At 36.6% G+C, this 16,304-nt stretch overlaps 2 protein-coding genes across 6 annotated transcripts in view; one reads left to right on the forward strand and one right to left on the reverse strand.

Moving 5' to 3' along the window:
* On the reverse strand, positions 1 to 1,925 carry LOC110452900. Its single transcript, XM_021501638.1, has one exon. It carries the CDS (start codon positions 1,812 to 1,814, stop codon positions 774 to 776), a length of 1,041 nt encoding a protein of 346 aa, XP_021357313.1. The 5' UTR covers positions 1,815 to 1,925; the 3' UTR covers positions 1 to 773.
* Positions 1,926 to 4,330: 2,405 nt separating this feature from the next.
* LOC110452910 (mediator of RNA polymerase II transcription subunit 24-like) overlaps positions 4,331 to 16,304 on the forward strand; it is a 43,876-nt gene continuing 31,902 nt past the window's right edge. For 3 of the 5 annotated variants that reach the window (XM_021501656.1, XM_021501657.1, XM_021501659.1), the window contains exons 1-7: positions 4,331 to 4,477; positions 7,012 to 7,224; positions 8,580 to 8,677; positions 9,345 to 9,457; positions 10,628 to 10,851; positions 13,020 to 13,143; positions 15,429 to 15,588. In XM_021501656.1, coding sequence (XP_021357331.1) covers positions 7,068 to 7,224; positions 8,580 to 8,677; positions 9,345 to 9,457; positions 10,628 to 10,851; positions 13,020 to 13,143; positions 15,429 to 15,588 — 876 coding nt within the window. In that variant the 5' untranslated portion in view covers positions 4,331 to 4,477; positions 7,012 to 7,067. The remainder of the gene's footprint in view (positions 4,478 to 7,011; positions 7,225 to 8,579; positions 8,678 to 9,344; positions 9,458 to 10,627; positions 10,852 to 13,019; positions 13,144 to 15,428; positions 15,589 to 16,304) is intronic. The other 2 variants (XM_021501658.1, XM_021501660.1) reach the window with 1 other exon arrangement.

Consider the following 16,304-nt stretch of genomic DNA (forward strand, 5'->3'; position numbering starts at 1 on the left):
AGCGATACAGGCCATCTGGGCCATTTGTTTGTTTTTGTTTGACAAAATCAAAAGCTCTTTACACGACTCCTAGCGGCTGATACGAGTAGACTTGTCTGATGTTTTTACTGAAAATCAAAATAACCGCGCGGCAACGTAACGGTAAACTTGACAGGTTTCGGGGTTTGTATGTAGCTAATCTGTAATCGGGCATTATCATAACGCGATAAATCATGTTTTTTATTGCAAAACCAAAACGAGCTGTTGTCCATCATGCAGCACTTTTGAACCCCTTTATTTCTTTTCTTTATCTCCTGTTCGTTTTATATATATATATATATTTTTTTATCTCTCTGTCAGTATAATGTGACCAGATGGGATGACATGCTATCGGTTCAGGGTAATGACATTTAAATGACAGATAATGGCACTCTTAAACGGTCCAATCATTTGCAGACACCGTTTTTACATGACATGATGGGTACAACGAGTAGAGATATAAAGAGACTGATAGACAGAGTGATAGAGACAAAAGGAGACAGAGAAATATCACTATGATAAAATAGCGTTTCATATCTAAATACAAATATAAAGTACAAACAAGTTTATCTTGTCGCATACTAAATTAAGAACAACACAAAGGTTGGCTACCTTGTCCTCGTTTTTATAAATCACACAAAACATGAAAACAAAGTAATTGGTATATTTCGTCTTCTCTACACTCACATGTGATAGGTTAACATCTGAGATACGTGCTGTATGTGGCTACTGGTAAGTAAATCCAGAAATCATTGCTATTGGAGAAGAAATCCGGAAAACATTGTCGTACGCGTATGGACGAAAATTTGAGTTCCAGATGTATGTTCACCTAGTCGGACCCAAACTTCGTCTCCTTGGTCCAGCTGCACAACCACGGATCCTCCTCCGATTCCGCTGAACTGGGAATCTCCAGAGAACGCATTCCCAATCACGTTACCGTTTTTGACTAGTTCCGTGTACATATACCGAGGATTCACGTGTACTGTCCACGAGAACACATACACGCCCGCATGTGTACACGTGAAAGTACCCGTGTTTCCACTGTAAGAACCACCAAGATTGGTGACCACTTGGTCGAAATGTATTTCCATAAGTTTAGCCACCTCCGTGTAACTGTGCGTTAGGACAGCATAAAAAGCGACCAAACGTCCGTTGTCTGAGGAAACACGTTTTTTAATGCCTTGGTTGCTTGTTTCCAACGTTGGACTTGGTAACGCAGAATCTCTGGGATTGAGTCCAAAACTTCTCGTTTTCCTAACGCTAGCCATGCGTCTTCCATCGACCATGCGGGTTGTTCTGTTGGTAAACGAGTTAAAGGCAATTTTTTGACTGGGGGCCAAGTTTCTACGAGGTTCCTGTTTCTGAGGGTAGGTTAAACGACGTTGATCACCAACTCTGGGGTTCTTTTCCAGGTAGGCAATACGGCGTTGAAAAACACGTTGCTGTTTCTCAAGGTCAGCAATACGTTGATGGTCATCTTGTCGCTTTTTCTCAAGGTCAGCTATAGTTCGATTGTCCTCATCTCTTTTGTTGACAAAGTCAGAAATACGGTTGTCGTCAATTTGATGTTGTTTCTCAAGGTCGGCAATACGTCGTTTGTCAATTTGTTGCTGTTTCGAAAGATCAGCGATGCGCAGTGCGTCTTCATTGCGCAGATGTTCTACAGTAGATAACCTTAACTGTAAGTCCAGTATTGCTTTGCTATGGACTTGTAGCGTATCGCCACCCTGGTTCAGTATCTGTCCCCATACCATTGGGACAAGACATAACGCAATCAACGTTATACTTAACTTCATGTCTCGTTTTGGAAAAACAACCCCACACAATTCAAGGTAATGTTCGACAACGATTTCCTGTCGTGGAGTCTTGGTCAGTCCGATAATACTGCCGTCACTGGTTCCTTACAGGGAACACACAGGTCATTTGTATATCTAGCTCCAACATTAACTGATAAGATAAAAGCAAACATATTACGTACGGCAATCTTTGACGTATGCGTACCGACTTTTTGGTACTTTCAAACAGTAAAATTATAAGGCCAATATATATAGGACAATACATTAGTTTCGATTTCATATAATATTTAAGAAAACGAGTCTATTTTTTTCAATTAAAGAGCTTCTGGCGAGCTAAAATGAAAAATTCATGACGAGTTTCATAAATTTCATATGAAATGAAAACGAGAGTAAGATCTTTTTTATCACATAATCAGGAGTTGTGGCATTTATTCGTGTAACTTTAAAATGTAAAAGGCCGCCATTTTGACGCCAGTGCGTAATTATTTGACGTCATGTACTTGTCCTAAGTGTGACATCACAGGGCTGAAAAAGTCATATTGCATGTGTTAATACACAACAAATATGACATGGGTATATTCACTGGATAACACAGTACATTGTGTGATAAAAAGGTATCCAGTGTTACATACAAACAAATGCATTTCTTTTTCTTTTTTCTTTATTCTTCAAATATATACATATATACAATCACATAGATTTTATAACTTGATAGATAATGAAAGTGTACGTATACATGTACAGGAATACTTCTGCACAGTTAAAAGTAAATTAGTTACTTGTGTGACCCTCAGTCATACAGTACCGGTTGTGATTCTGACTGCATGTTCGTATGACGAGACTATACTGTGACCCCTCCGTTGGACAACTTCCGAAAACCCCGATTTCAACGGGACAATTATAAGTGTCATACAACCATGCCCAAATACCGCCAAAAGAAAACAAAATGAACAAAAAATCAAAATAAAGCGTTCCTGTTTAGCCATTATGCATATGAAAAACTCCATGTACAACATATATGACTATGAACTAAGTGTAAGATTTTGCACGTGTAACCTGGCTTGCTGTGAAGAAGTCGGATGAGATGAGGCAGTTCCTAGAGATTATGATTGGTTAATTTTCAACGTCACTGGTTCAACAATTCCCCTGAAAGTCCAAAGAACACAATTAAAAAATCGGAATTCAGATATATGTAATTCAGATGAATATGAATATATTGAATTTGTGCATTATATAGAGTAGCTATAAAGCTGATATAAAGCGACGTTATCGTAGTCAATTATAAGACATAAAGGCTGATAGGTCACTGGAATTAATTATAGCTATAGCATGTCAACATCTTTTGCAACCCAACGAAATGTCATGCGGAGCTGAATTTCTCATTAATTAGCTGTTCCGAACCGTATCAGCCTCAAATCAACACGATTGTTGCCATGGGCGATTTATCATAAATTTTGAAATTGATAGCACAATAAGTGATATTTACATTTGCTCTGCATCCTTCCCTTGTAATGCATTGCGAAGGCAAATGTTGTCATGAGACTATAACACCATTTGTTATTGTACCGTCATCAATCTCTGTTGTGACGTCATCAATTGTTGTCAACACTTGATTTGCTGTTCAAAGAATTGTTCGAAATAACTAAATTAAACAAAAGTACCCCATAGAAATGTAAATACTGTTATGTTCCTATAATTTAATCTTGCTTGTGACAAGCATTGTCATTGGTTACAATTAATGTTATCAGCCCATAACGTAAAGAAAGTGACGTCGCGATTTATAACGTCACTTTTGATTGGCTGATACAGCGGCGTAAAATAATTTCTAAGAGAAAAGGGTCCATCAATAAAAGTGGATTTCCACAGGGATTTTGTATAGTAGATGAAATTATAAGGATTAACTTGAATATATTTTTATGTAATGGAGGTTTACACAAAAAAAAACCCGGAGTGTACTCTCATCATAAACCGCTAATTACCTACCGGACTTTAATAAGCTTGTCATCAATAGTTATGAGTGTTATAGGACCATAACAACATTTGCCAAATCATTCATTGCATTATATAATGTTCTCGGTTGTTTTCCCTTTGTCGGCTCTCATCCAAAAACACGAAAAAGTTAAACATATAACAAAGTGAACAATTTTAGTAGATTAAATTATAAGGATTAACTTGAATATATTTTTTATGTTATTGAAGTTTACACAAAAAAACCCGGAGTGTACTCTCATCATAAACCGCTTACCTACCGGGCTTTAATAAACTTGTCATCAATAGTAATGAGTGTTATAGGACCATAACAATATTTGCCAAATCATTCATTGCATTATATAATGTTCTCGGTTGTTTTCCCTTTGTCGGCTCTCATCCAAAAACACGCAAAAGTTAAACATATAACAAAGTGAACAATTTTTAGTTTCTGTGTCAAGTTTCTAAACAAGTAAGCTAATGCGTGTATATTATTCTAGCGAAAATGGCCTCAAATGGGGAAAAGTGTCCGTAATTTGGTTTTATTAGTTTTATATTAGTTTCCCTTGCAGCACTTCCGGTTGTTGAACAAGATCAAAGCGGGAATTCATCTGAGACGGCTGAAGGATGAATTAATGGTGAAAAAATCGCAGCATGTTTCCATTAAACAGTTCTTGATAACCAAGGATCCAAAAGTAAGTAAAAAAACCCTGATTTAAGCTGTTTGAAATTAGGAAATGTATAACAGACTCGTACAACACTTGGGGATAGTCTTTGTTCTTGTATAAGGTCACCAGTTTTGACGGATTGAATATTCCGGCAAGATGATTTACCCCAAAGCGTCAAAAAAGACCAAAACCACCTCAACGATAGGTTTCAGCTAAAAATTAGTTAACTGTTTTCGTACTGTAACCATTGTATGCAAAATGTTCTATCGTCTGTGTTATGTTGCCCAGTTCACGGTTATAATCAGGTTGGGGAAAATCACCAACTTGCGTATATACGCAAACTCGCCTATTATACGCAAGTTGGAGTATGGATTTGTTACTGAAAATAACCCAAATCGCTTTAACATTTACTTTTGCAAGATATTATTGAAAATCGCATTAGTTTACGACATGGTAAATAATATTTTGCTAAAAGATGTTTACTGAAAGCGTTGGCTACTTAATAGAAACTTGATGTAACTTTACCGGAAGTATTGCATCTATTTTTGGTACTTTCTCACATGCAAATAAAGTTTATTTTTGCATTTGTATTATGTTTCAGGAAAGGATAAATGCGACTTGGACAAACAATTTGAAAAAGTTAAGATTAAAGTGATTTTGGCTATTTTTAGTAACAAATCCATACCCCTATTGACATATAATAGGCGAGTTTGCGTATGATACGCAAGTTATAGCGGTCACACTAATTTGCGCCATAGGAGATTTTGCACGCCATAGCAAAATGTGAGTGTTTAATCCACAAAATATTTCGATTTTTCCATTGGTATACTCATTTAACATGTTTTGGTAAAGTATCATTTAAAAAAAATGTGTACTTTGTTAAAAAATCGATCTTGATTACGAAGCACTTTTGAATCTCCACCACCTAGGCATGCTTCCAGTCAAATATGGTTGATATCCATCTCTTAGTTCCAGAGAAGAAGTCGCTTAAAGCAATATAGCCAAATTGCCCCCTTTTTGCCCCGCCCCTCAGCCCCCTGGGGGGTCAGCCCCACCATCTGTACAATTTTGAATCCCCACCACCTAGGGATGCTTCCAGTCAAATTTAGTTAAATTCCAATCAGTGGTTAAGAAGAAGAAGTCATTTAAAGAAATTGTTGACGGACGGACGCCACGGTATGGCATAAGCTCACCTTGGTCCTTCGGACCCAGTGAGCTAATAATAATATTCAATTATAGCCTTTGGCTGAGGTCGATATCTCCAGGTATCGACCGAAGTCAAAGGCTACAATTGTTTTATTATTTTCAAAAAAGTAATGATAGCAATCTGAAAAAAAACCACAGCAAAAAGCTACGGAAGCAGGCAATACGTTCGTTTGGAGACACGTCATAATTCTATTTTTAGAAACACCCAGTCCTTCAACAAAAACCAGTTTTATCGGTGGGCACATGATTGACTTCTGGCCAATCACTTGTCGGGAATAATATGAAAAAATAATAAATAGTATTATCTCATTTGTGTTGGTCTGAAGCTTCTGTTGGAACAAAATTGGAGATTTATTGATATTTAAAGGATTTTAGACAGGTTTTCACATGTATAAGTTCCGGATATACATTTGTAGTTATCAACATATAAAAGTAAATATATCACAATACTTTCATCAAAGAATTTTTACTTCTTTTAGTTTTTCTTTTTATTTGTCTTTGATGAAAGTATTGTGATATATTTACTTTTATATGTTGATATATTTGTTCCGACAGAAGCTTCAGACCAACACAAATGAGATAATACAATTTATTATTATTTCATATTATTCCCGACAAGTGATTGGCCAAAAGTGAATCATGTGCCCACCGATAAAACTGATTTTTGTTGAAGGACTGGGTGTTTCTAAAAATAGAATTATGACGTGTCTCCAAACGAATGTAACGTCCTGCTTCCGTGGCTTTTTGCTGGGTTTTTTTCAGATTGCTAACATTACTTTTTTGAAAATAATAAAACAATTGTAGCCTTTGACTTCAGTCGATACCTGGATTTATCGACCTCAGCCGAAGGCTATAATTGAATATTATTATTTTTTCATATTATTCCCAACAAGTGATTGGCCAGGAGTGCATCACGTGTCCACCGATAAAAACCGATATTGACTTGGAGCGCATGATCATTGTTGAAAGACTGGGTGTTTCTAAAAATAGAATTATGACGTGTCACCAAACAACTCACCGTCCCACTTCCGAAGCTTTTTTGATGTGTTTTTTTTCAGATTGCTTACATCACTGTCTTGAAAATGATAAAACAATTGTAGCCTTTAACTTCGGTCGATGCGTCTAAAATCTTTTCTCGGGTCGATAAATCCAGGTATCGACCTCAGCCAAAGGCTATAATTGAAAAGTAACATGCAGTATAAATTGTTTTAAATGTCTCAAGATTTTCTCAATAATTCAGAGAACAAATCTCACTAATGTTTTTTTACTGATCTCACTATTTTGCAATAGAAAGTCATGGCATGTATGGTAATTGCGTAATTAGTCATCATGTCATGTTTTATTTTTGTTATTAGGAGTGTCCATCATGTAACAGAAATGGATTGTAGCGAAGTCTAGATATATCACTAGCATGGATACCAAGACGGGACGTCAGCCTAGTACATTCGCAGGGAAGGTGAAGGCCTTGTTGATGCGAGCCTGGAGGGAACGGTGGACGGACATACAATGGGGTGTGCAGCTGAAAAAGGTCCTAGCCAGTACGGGAGGGGACCCTAAGGATCTCCCAGGTATACCTTAACTGTGTTTTCTCCTATCCTTCACGGATTTGTCTCAAGTTCTAGTTGTGATTGACTTATAACTCTTAGCCCTAGGGTGTAAATTAAACTAACCGTGCATGTTGTCAAGCACATTTGAAGTGTTGTTTCAAGGAGGAGTGAATTCTTACAATATTTAAGGAAATATTGTAATATATTTTTACAATATTTATATTGGATTCCTATAATTCAGTGCATTTAAAAAAAAAATCATGCAGAGAAAAAAATTGGAATTGATTATCAAGCTAAGCAAATTTCAATGATAAACTGAAAAGAATTTGATCTGGATTAAGTTTTAGCATTATTCTGTAAAATTCTTTCAAAACTGTCTAGACGTCTAAATGTCAATTTGGACAATCATTTTGCAATATGTATTGCTAAACAGTTATTTGCAATAAATTAGTGATTGCAATAATGCTGTTAATTTCCTTGCCCTTGAAAGGGTGAATTACAGAAATGCAGGAAGCAATTTATAGGTACCTTTCAAAACTGCGTAGATTAAAATATTTTGATGGCAAAAAAAGTAGCAGGTCACATACGACAGATCTAGAGTATCAATTGACAAATTGTCAGCTGATCTTATCAACATCCCTACTTGTATTATGCGCACATTCTTGGTGAACCATGGCCACACATGTACAATTGTGGTGAAGTTTATGTGTCACAGCCAAACAATCCGCTTTTGATATTAATATCTTCTCTGCACCCCTGGAATATGGAATATGTAATGAATTAACAAAACGAAAGGCTTGAGGTTAGCTATTTGATTGGTCTCATTTCAGAAAGTTTTAATAATTTTTTTGGTTTTGATATCTTCCCCATCTCTTCTGACTATCGTTTTCGTTGCTTGCAATTGGTAACGAGTATGGTTGTTATTGGGTATAAAAAGTGCATTACCTGTCAAACCGGGTACATTCTAAAATGTCTTCGCTTCCTTAGTATACAGCCGGAAGAGATTGTCACTGGGGATGATCTCAAAACAAGAAGCAAGAAAACAAAATTCAAATCTCAATTGAAAGCTTTTTAACTTGCACTATTAGCTTGAAGTTCTGAACCAACTTGTATGAAACTTGATGTAATCAATAAAGAATTTACCAAAATCCCCCCCCCCCCCTCCCCAAAAAAAAAAAAAAAAATTTCCAAAAACCCCCCCCCCCCCTTCCCAAGAAGAAAAAAGAAAATGTCTCAAGCTTCCTACAAATTGGATCAGAAGTTAAAAGAAGCATCACACCGGACAAACTTTACTTTGTATTACCGTTCTAATTCATAAACAGTGGAATTTTGTAGAATTTGCTTGCTTGTATTATATGTTTTTTATTTAAATACAGGTCTATTATTTTCAGAAATTTTGGTTCATCAGGCATTGGTTGGACCTAATCCAAACACTCTCATTTTATCATTCCTGAAGTATACTGTTCTATCTCAGGTAAGTGTTTTAGTGTCCTTTAGTTCCACAGAACAGAGGTTTTATCAGGGTTTCGGGGAACAGACCCTGGAATGAAATTAGGAAAAAAATGATTGACATAAAAACATTTTGGGAAATTTTGATGATCATTAAGACAAGTCTGAATAAAAAAATTAGACTGTAACTTGATAATGTCACTTTATGGTTATTGAATACTGTACTGTATTAGTAATTAATATTCTGAAATGTCAGACTTTAAATTTAAGACCTCTGTGTTAGGATTATTATGATTATTTATGAGATTTTTTTTTTTCACACAACACTTAGACTTTCAGTTAAAGCTAATTTGACATATTATTACAAAGCTTTTTGCTTTAAGAAAGTTTTCATCCAACGGAAAAGATGATCTGTGTGTTTTCTCGATTAAAAAATTGAAATATTTCTGTAAAATTAAAGAAAAACAAAACAAATAGTGCACCCCTTCTCCATTTTGTGGTGATACTATTTTTTTCATGATGATTAATATAAGTTCACCATTTACCCCTAAAGTCACATTTGAACCTTACCAAGTCAAAGACTGGGCAAGTCCAGTTTAAATATGTAGGAGTGAATGAGTTAAGTGTGCGTTTACTTTAGTATCGCCTGTACATTCGCCTATTCACTGTGACATTATAATATACGTCCACAGGTTGTGCCCCCTAGTGCTGCATTTAACCTCATCACCAGTTTTGACGACCTGTCCAAACCTTTCTGTACGCTGGGCCTGATTGATTTGGCAGAGGCATTCGCTTGCAATCTGAGGTAATGTTGTTTTCACCTATAACATACTTTTAACCCTTTCACCACAATGGACTATGATAGACTCATCCAGATCAGTGCATGTTTAATAGGGTTTAGTAAAGTTGCATAGGGGTGAAAGGGTTAAACCCATTCTCAGTTTATTATACATTTTTTTAAAACAATTGTAACTTGATTCTTTTTTGCTCACCTTCCCGAAGGTTAAAAGATCTAGAGCTTAAACCATTGCGCAGCTTCTGGTGTCTGCCTGTTCATCTGTCTTCTGTCAACTTTTCCTTTTAAAACACTACTAGTCCTGAACCGCTCAGGGGATTTTGACTGAATTTGGTCTGGAGCATCCGTGTTAAGCTTTTTGATTCATAGAATATCATGCAAATTTCAAGTAAATGAGCAGGAACGCCTGTGAATAACTTGCCAGGGTAGGTAACTCTAAGCCAGAAAATACTCCATTTGTTCACGATCGTTGCGATTATAACTAATGCATTTGTACCCTTTACCTTAAATAGCCTACAATTACAGGACAAATCTGTGTGTGGATTCATCTCAAAAGTATTTAGTTTATGAGAAAAAATAAAAAGGATAAGCTACTGCATGGTAAATTTAACTATTGTAAGTTAAGCTTCTGTATAGTAATTTAAGCTTCTGTGTAGTAAATTATAGTGCAGTAAATTAAGCTACTGTATAATAAACCTAACTATAGTAAGACTATAGTAAAGTTAAGCTTTTGTGCAGTAAATTAAGTTACCCTATGGTAAATTTAGTTATAAAATTTTAAGCTATTGCCTAGTAAACTTAGCTACTGTAAAGTAAATTAAGCTACTCTTTTAGTAAATTTTGCTACTTTTATAATGCCATCCATATTTTTGCTATGGAAGCATTGTAAAATTACTAAATTTGCTTTCTGAAAATTCAACAACCTATACATGTTGATGAATATTCGGAATCCAATCTTGTTTTGATTTGTTGATAATATCATTGCATAAAATTCAAAACAGTCAATTTTCCCAGCTAAAAAGGAATTCTGACTACTAGGTTTAATAATAAAACTGTAGGTATTATCACAATTTGAAATACGTAACCTTGTACAAATCTATTTTGAAACCTGACTGTATCATGACATTAAGATTCATTAGGTATGTGTTATAGGAAAATTCTTCCCCATCTTTTTCCCAGTTTTACCTGCAGTCTGGACAGTAGTCTAACACTGTGTAAGTGTCTACAGAACACACTCCACTGGCTGATGTTGTGTATACACCAGTCGCTACAGATGATCAAGGACGGACACACTCCCCTGGAAATCCTGGCTATCATTGACAGTGCCAGTGTCGCCGCTCAGAAGATCGGAGATAACACAACAGTGCAGGCTTTGTTGTATGTGGCCATGTCCGAAGACACAGGTACTTACACAGACAATGTTAGAAGACTCTTTCATGCAGAGGGGTGTAGGATAGGGAAATTCCACCTGAGGGGTTATAAAAATTTGGTAAAACCCAAGGCTTTAGAGTATTTTTCTCTCATTCCAACTACCAGAAGAAGCGCAGAAACCCTGAAACGCTGTTTGCACTACTCCTCCCAAAGTACTGAACCAATTTGAATGATACTTGATACAAATAATGCTTATATTGAGGGGATGTGAATAAATGATATTTTCTACAGAAGAAAACCCATAAAATTAAAAGCAAATTAATTCATCCTAAACTTATGCAATGGCCCCTAGACCTGAAAACTGCAAAACCTTGATATTGCAAATCATTTAAGCGAATCTGCAAAAATTAGGGACTTTGATATAGTAACCTCCCTGTTAACCCAAAGGTGTTTGGCATAGCATTCAAGCTTTTTAGCTCACCGGGTCCAAAGGACCAAGGTGAGCTTATGCCATACCGTGGCGTCCGTCGTCCGTCCGTCAACAATTTCTTTAAACGACTTCTTCTTCTTAACCACTTATTGGAATTTAACTAAATTTGACTGGAAGCATCCCTAGGTGGTGGGGATTCAAAATTGTACAAATGATGGGGCTGACCCCCCAGGGGGCTGAGGGGCGGGGCAATAAGGGGGCAATTTGGCTATATTGCTTTAAGCGACATCTTCTCTGGAACTAAGAGATGGATATCAACCATATTTAACTGGAAGCATCCCTAGGTGGTGTGGATTCAAAATTGTACAAATGGTTGGGCTGACCCCCCAGGGGGCTGAGGGGCGGGGCCAAAAGGGGGCATTTTGACTATATTGCTACAAACGACTTCTTCTGTAGAACTATGCACTGGATATCAATCATATTTAATCAAAAGCATTCATGGGAGGCAGGGATTCAAAATTGTACAAATGGTGGGGCTGACCCCCCCGGGTTAAGGGGTGGGGTCAATTTTTTTTTTTACTTGGAAATTTTTGAGATCTCCACCATATAACCATATATACAATTGTTGATTATAACGAGAGGAATGCACATTTGCTTCCAGGATGGCCCTATGGTCTGGCCCCACCCTTGGAGACTTAACCCCTGGGTCATAACTTTGAAACGGTTAAGATCCCCACCCCAAAACTATATATACATTTGTTGGGCATAAAGAGACGAATGCAGTCATGATATTAGAATTGACCCAAGGGTCTGCCACACCCTTGCAGACATAACCCCTGGGTCATAACTTTGAAACGGTTGAGATCCCCACCCCAAAACTTAATATACAAATGCTGAGCAAAAAGAGACAAATGCAGTCATGATATTAGAATTGATCCTGGGGTCTGGCCACAACCCTAGGGACCTAGTTTCTGAGTCACAGCTTGGAAACAGTTGAGATCCCCACCCCATAACCTTACATAAAATTGCTGGGCATAAAAAATCAAATACAGATATGCTACAAGGATTGGCCTTGAGGTCTGGCATATTCCGTTGGATCTTATTTGGAGAATATTTTGCCATGATTGCTTAGATATCCAGGTGAGCGATACAGGCCCTCTGGGCCTCTTGTTGAGTTCCCTGATCCTTTGCAGTTCAAAAAATCTGGAGAATTCGGAATTATCTTTTCATTTTAGAAAGCTGTCCACATGACGTTGCTGTGATTTGAAATTAATATAAAACTTGTCTTTGAAAACTTGTTGATTTTAGGGAGAAATTGGGACAGCTATCCCATATGACCATTTAAAAGATTTTTTTAATATTTCCAAGTTTTTTTCTGCCTTTTTTACATGATGTGTCATTTTCTATTCAAATCTAAAAAGCAGTGAGCCAATCTGGAAAGAAGATGAATTTAAAAAAATTCAATGATTCAAATTGAAAAATATTGGTATATAATATAAATGTAAATAAGTTATTTCTACTTATATTAATCCCTATGTGTGTTATACATATGATGTGGGAGGAAACCAGTGTTACCGGGGAAAACCCAGTTGGTTTGGCAGGTGATCCCATACCCGTCAGTCATACCTTTTTATGTCCGATTGGGGAATCAAATCCTGGCGCCGCCTTGGTGGAAGGTGAAAGCGTTATTCAAATTCCCTGCACCACCCAACCACTCCAAAAACTTGTGACTTGCAGGTTAAACAGAACACTTATTTCATGTAATTGCAGACAAATTTCATGACTTTGAGCAGACCAAAGTCAATGTCCAGGGCACACTAAGTCAGCTTCAGTCGGATGTTGTTCCCAGTCAGACTCGCCTGAAGGTGGCATCAGCGCTTAAATCCCTCCTCAAGTAAGTTCTCTATTATATTAAAACAGTATTTGTTGGTTCTATATACATACAGTAAAGCCTAATTGATCTCAAGTGAACCGAGAAGATAATACAGGCTGGAAAATTAGAAAAAAAATGTGTATTCTTCCTGTAAAACTCATTATTCTTAACCCTTACACCCTGTAGACCATAATGGACTCATCCAGATCATTGCATGGTAAGGTTTACTTAAGTTTCATAGGGGTGGAAGGGTTAATCAAATCTAACATTACTTCTATTCCATCATTCTAAATAATGGTTAAAGAATCAAAGAATATGTTTTATTGATATTATTCAAGTTAATAGGGGAAACTTTCGCAAAAGGGGAAAGACATTCTGGGAACATGAATTCAGAAACTGGTGATTTTCTGAAGAATTTGTTAAAACTGCCCCTTCGATATTATTTATACATGCAGTATAATCCAGGGCTGTAAATTTCTTCTAGGCAGATGCCTTGGCTAAAAGCTAACATGTCAGGGCTGCTACCGAACATTTTCGATATTGACTGAAAAATTAGGTTGGGCTTGTAGAAGATTTCAAAATCTGATTTTATACGCCCGTCAAATTTGATGGGAGTATTATGGTATGGGGCTGTCCGTCCGGCGTAAACTTTTGTTTGTCCGTCAATCTCCTCTTACATTTTTCGACCGATCTCTTTGAAACTTAGTATACATTATAATCATGATATGAAGTTGTGTCTCCCTTAAAAGAATTTTGATTCGACGACTTTTACAAAAGTTATTGCCTTTTGTTCATTTCAGTATTTTATTTTTTGTCCAGAGATTTTCTCCTACATTTTTTATAGCATGTCAGCTAACCACTCTTAGAATAATGCAGATCTTATTTCAATGTAAGAAAGTATATAACACTATATGACATTCGACGGGTGTATACTGTTCTGCCCCACGGTACTCTTGTTGATCTAGTACTCTGAACAAACATATAGGATCTTACATTGGTGTCCATGTCATATTGAATTTGTTAAACAAGTTCAATAACTTGATTTGACACAAGTTTTTAGGAGAGTGTCATATACAAATTTTGAACAAATTTAATAAATTCAATATAAATTCAATATGACTTGGACAAAGGCTCATGTCAAATCAAGTTATCGACCTTGTTTGATAAATTAGATATGACATGGACACGAATGTAAGATTCTATTTATCACATAACATTCATAATTTGAAGAAAAAACCTTCAAACAACATTATGTGCTATCAGCTGACTCTATAGAGGTAAAAACCAAAGTATTCCGATCATCCTATTGTCGTTTCGCGCAGTGCAAAGCAGTTCCAGATTTTAATTTTTTAAAAACAATGAAAATAATAATGACAAAAGAAACATTTCAAATTCATTCAAAATAACAGTAAATGTATCATGAGGTATAGTGTATAGAAATAGTACCTGTAGTGGCGTAGGAATATGTTCCCACGGTTTTGACCAATCGCAGCACCTTTAGGTTTTATTACACGTGTGTAATACCATATTTATGACATGGCCGTACGACACAGTAAAATGGGTCAGTTCATTTGATGCAGAAAATTAGTATGTTCACCAATGCCTACTGTTAGATAGACAATAGTTATATGTTGTATCTTCACATGTGATATATAAGGTCCAGTGTCGATTTTATATTGACCAATCAATATGGTATTTTCAATTTACTGCGGCAGATTTTCTGTTCACCTGCAGATGACGCGCTGGTGGAATAAGTGTTTGTTTTTGTACATCCTTGGTACATACACAAAGTTATTAGCTTACTTATGCAATTGATAACATTTTGTAAGCAAACCCTACCAGAAAAGAGCAGAAGATGTCAGCTATAGTAGCCCATTCACAATGGCACACAGCCTTGTTGTCAAGAGTGACGTCATAAGAAAGTGGCATCAAATATTATGCTACTAATTTCTGCACTTTTTTGCCGAAGCATTTTTTTGGGTCATTTTACTTTAAGAATGTAGTTTATAGAAAATTTAATGATTTTCCCGTTTTATGACATAAATATATATCACTTGTATGGCAGAACATACTGATGTTTGTACTTGTACTTTGTACTGGTGAAAAATATCGTTATTCTGCCATACTCGTGAAATATATATCGTAATCCTCGGGGAACTATTAAATATCCTCTATTTATACGGTTATTTCTGTCAGAGGTTCGACACTGTTTCCCTGCGGAGTCCAGTCTGCAGTATGTGCCTACAAGTATGTTGGGGTTGAATGAATGAGAGTATTTTGTTAACGACTTCTTTTTTTTTAACTAGAGTACAGGACTTGGCCCTACCTACCCAGTCTGTACTGGAGGTGTCTCATCTCGCGATCTGTCCCACCATCAATGGACTGGTATCCCTGGAGGCCATCCTTAACCCGACCAGTGACGTTCAGCCGTTTGTGGAGCAGTTGTGTGTCACAGAAAAACTTCTGGTAAATATTTCCTAATGTTTCCTTAAAACCATCCTCCATACTCCAGGGGTAACGCTCACTTATGCTATCTGCACCCTAGGAATATGTCAAAGCAAATTTAAGAAAACTTTATTTGATTGGTCTCATGTAAAAAAAACACTGACAAATCGCTAGGCTGATACCTGTCCTTTTAAGATTACAGAGAAACGACACCCGACTTAAAAGCCAGTCAATTTTACTGTTATGCGATTGCGAGAATTTGTTTATGCACATCAAAGGATCAAACTAATGTTCTTGTCTCATCAACAAGGTTGTGAGTTCAGAGCCTTCGGTTTCCTCATGACGTATTCCAGGGGTCCAGAGTGTGTGAGTGAGCGTAACCCCTGGAGTATCTAGGATGCCTTAAAATGGGATTGTTCATTTTGTTTACAGGCAACCAGATCTAGAGTGTCTGTTGTGTTGTCTGCACAAGGTGTCCGTAGCCTTACCCTTGAAGGAATGCTTTGATTTTCATGAAATTTTCTGCACATAACTTGATGTATCAATTGCCCAATCAGAGTTGATTTAGATCCAAGTCTGAAAATCGACATGGCTGCCAGCTGGGGTAGGATATACATCCACTTCTGTAGAATTCCTGTCTGTCCTTCCATATTTTGATAGTTGTGGTGTTTTTTGTCTCAGTTGGAAAATAAGCACAAAATGTGTATGAAATTTCAAGATAATACTGTCGGACTGTT

The sequence above is a fragment of the Mizuhopecten yessoensis genome, unplaced genomic scaffold (assembly GCF_002113885.1).
Source record: "Mizuhopecten yessoensis strain PY_sf001 unplaced genomic scaffold, ASM211388v2 scaffold6971, whole genome shotgun sequence".
Taxonomy (NCBI): Eukaryota; Metazoa; Mollusca; class Bivalvia; order Pectinida; family Pectinidae; genus Mizuhopecten; species Mizuhopecten yessoensis.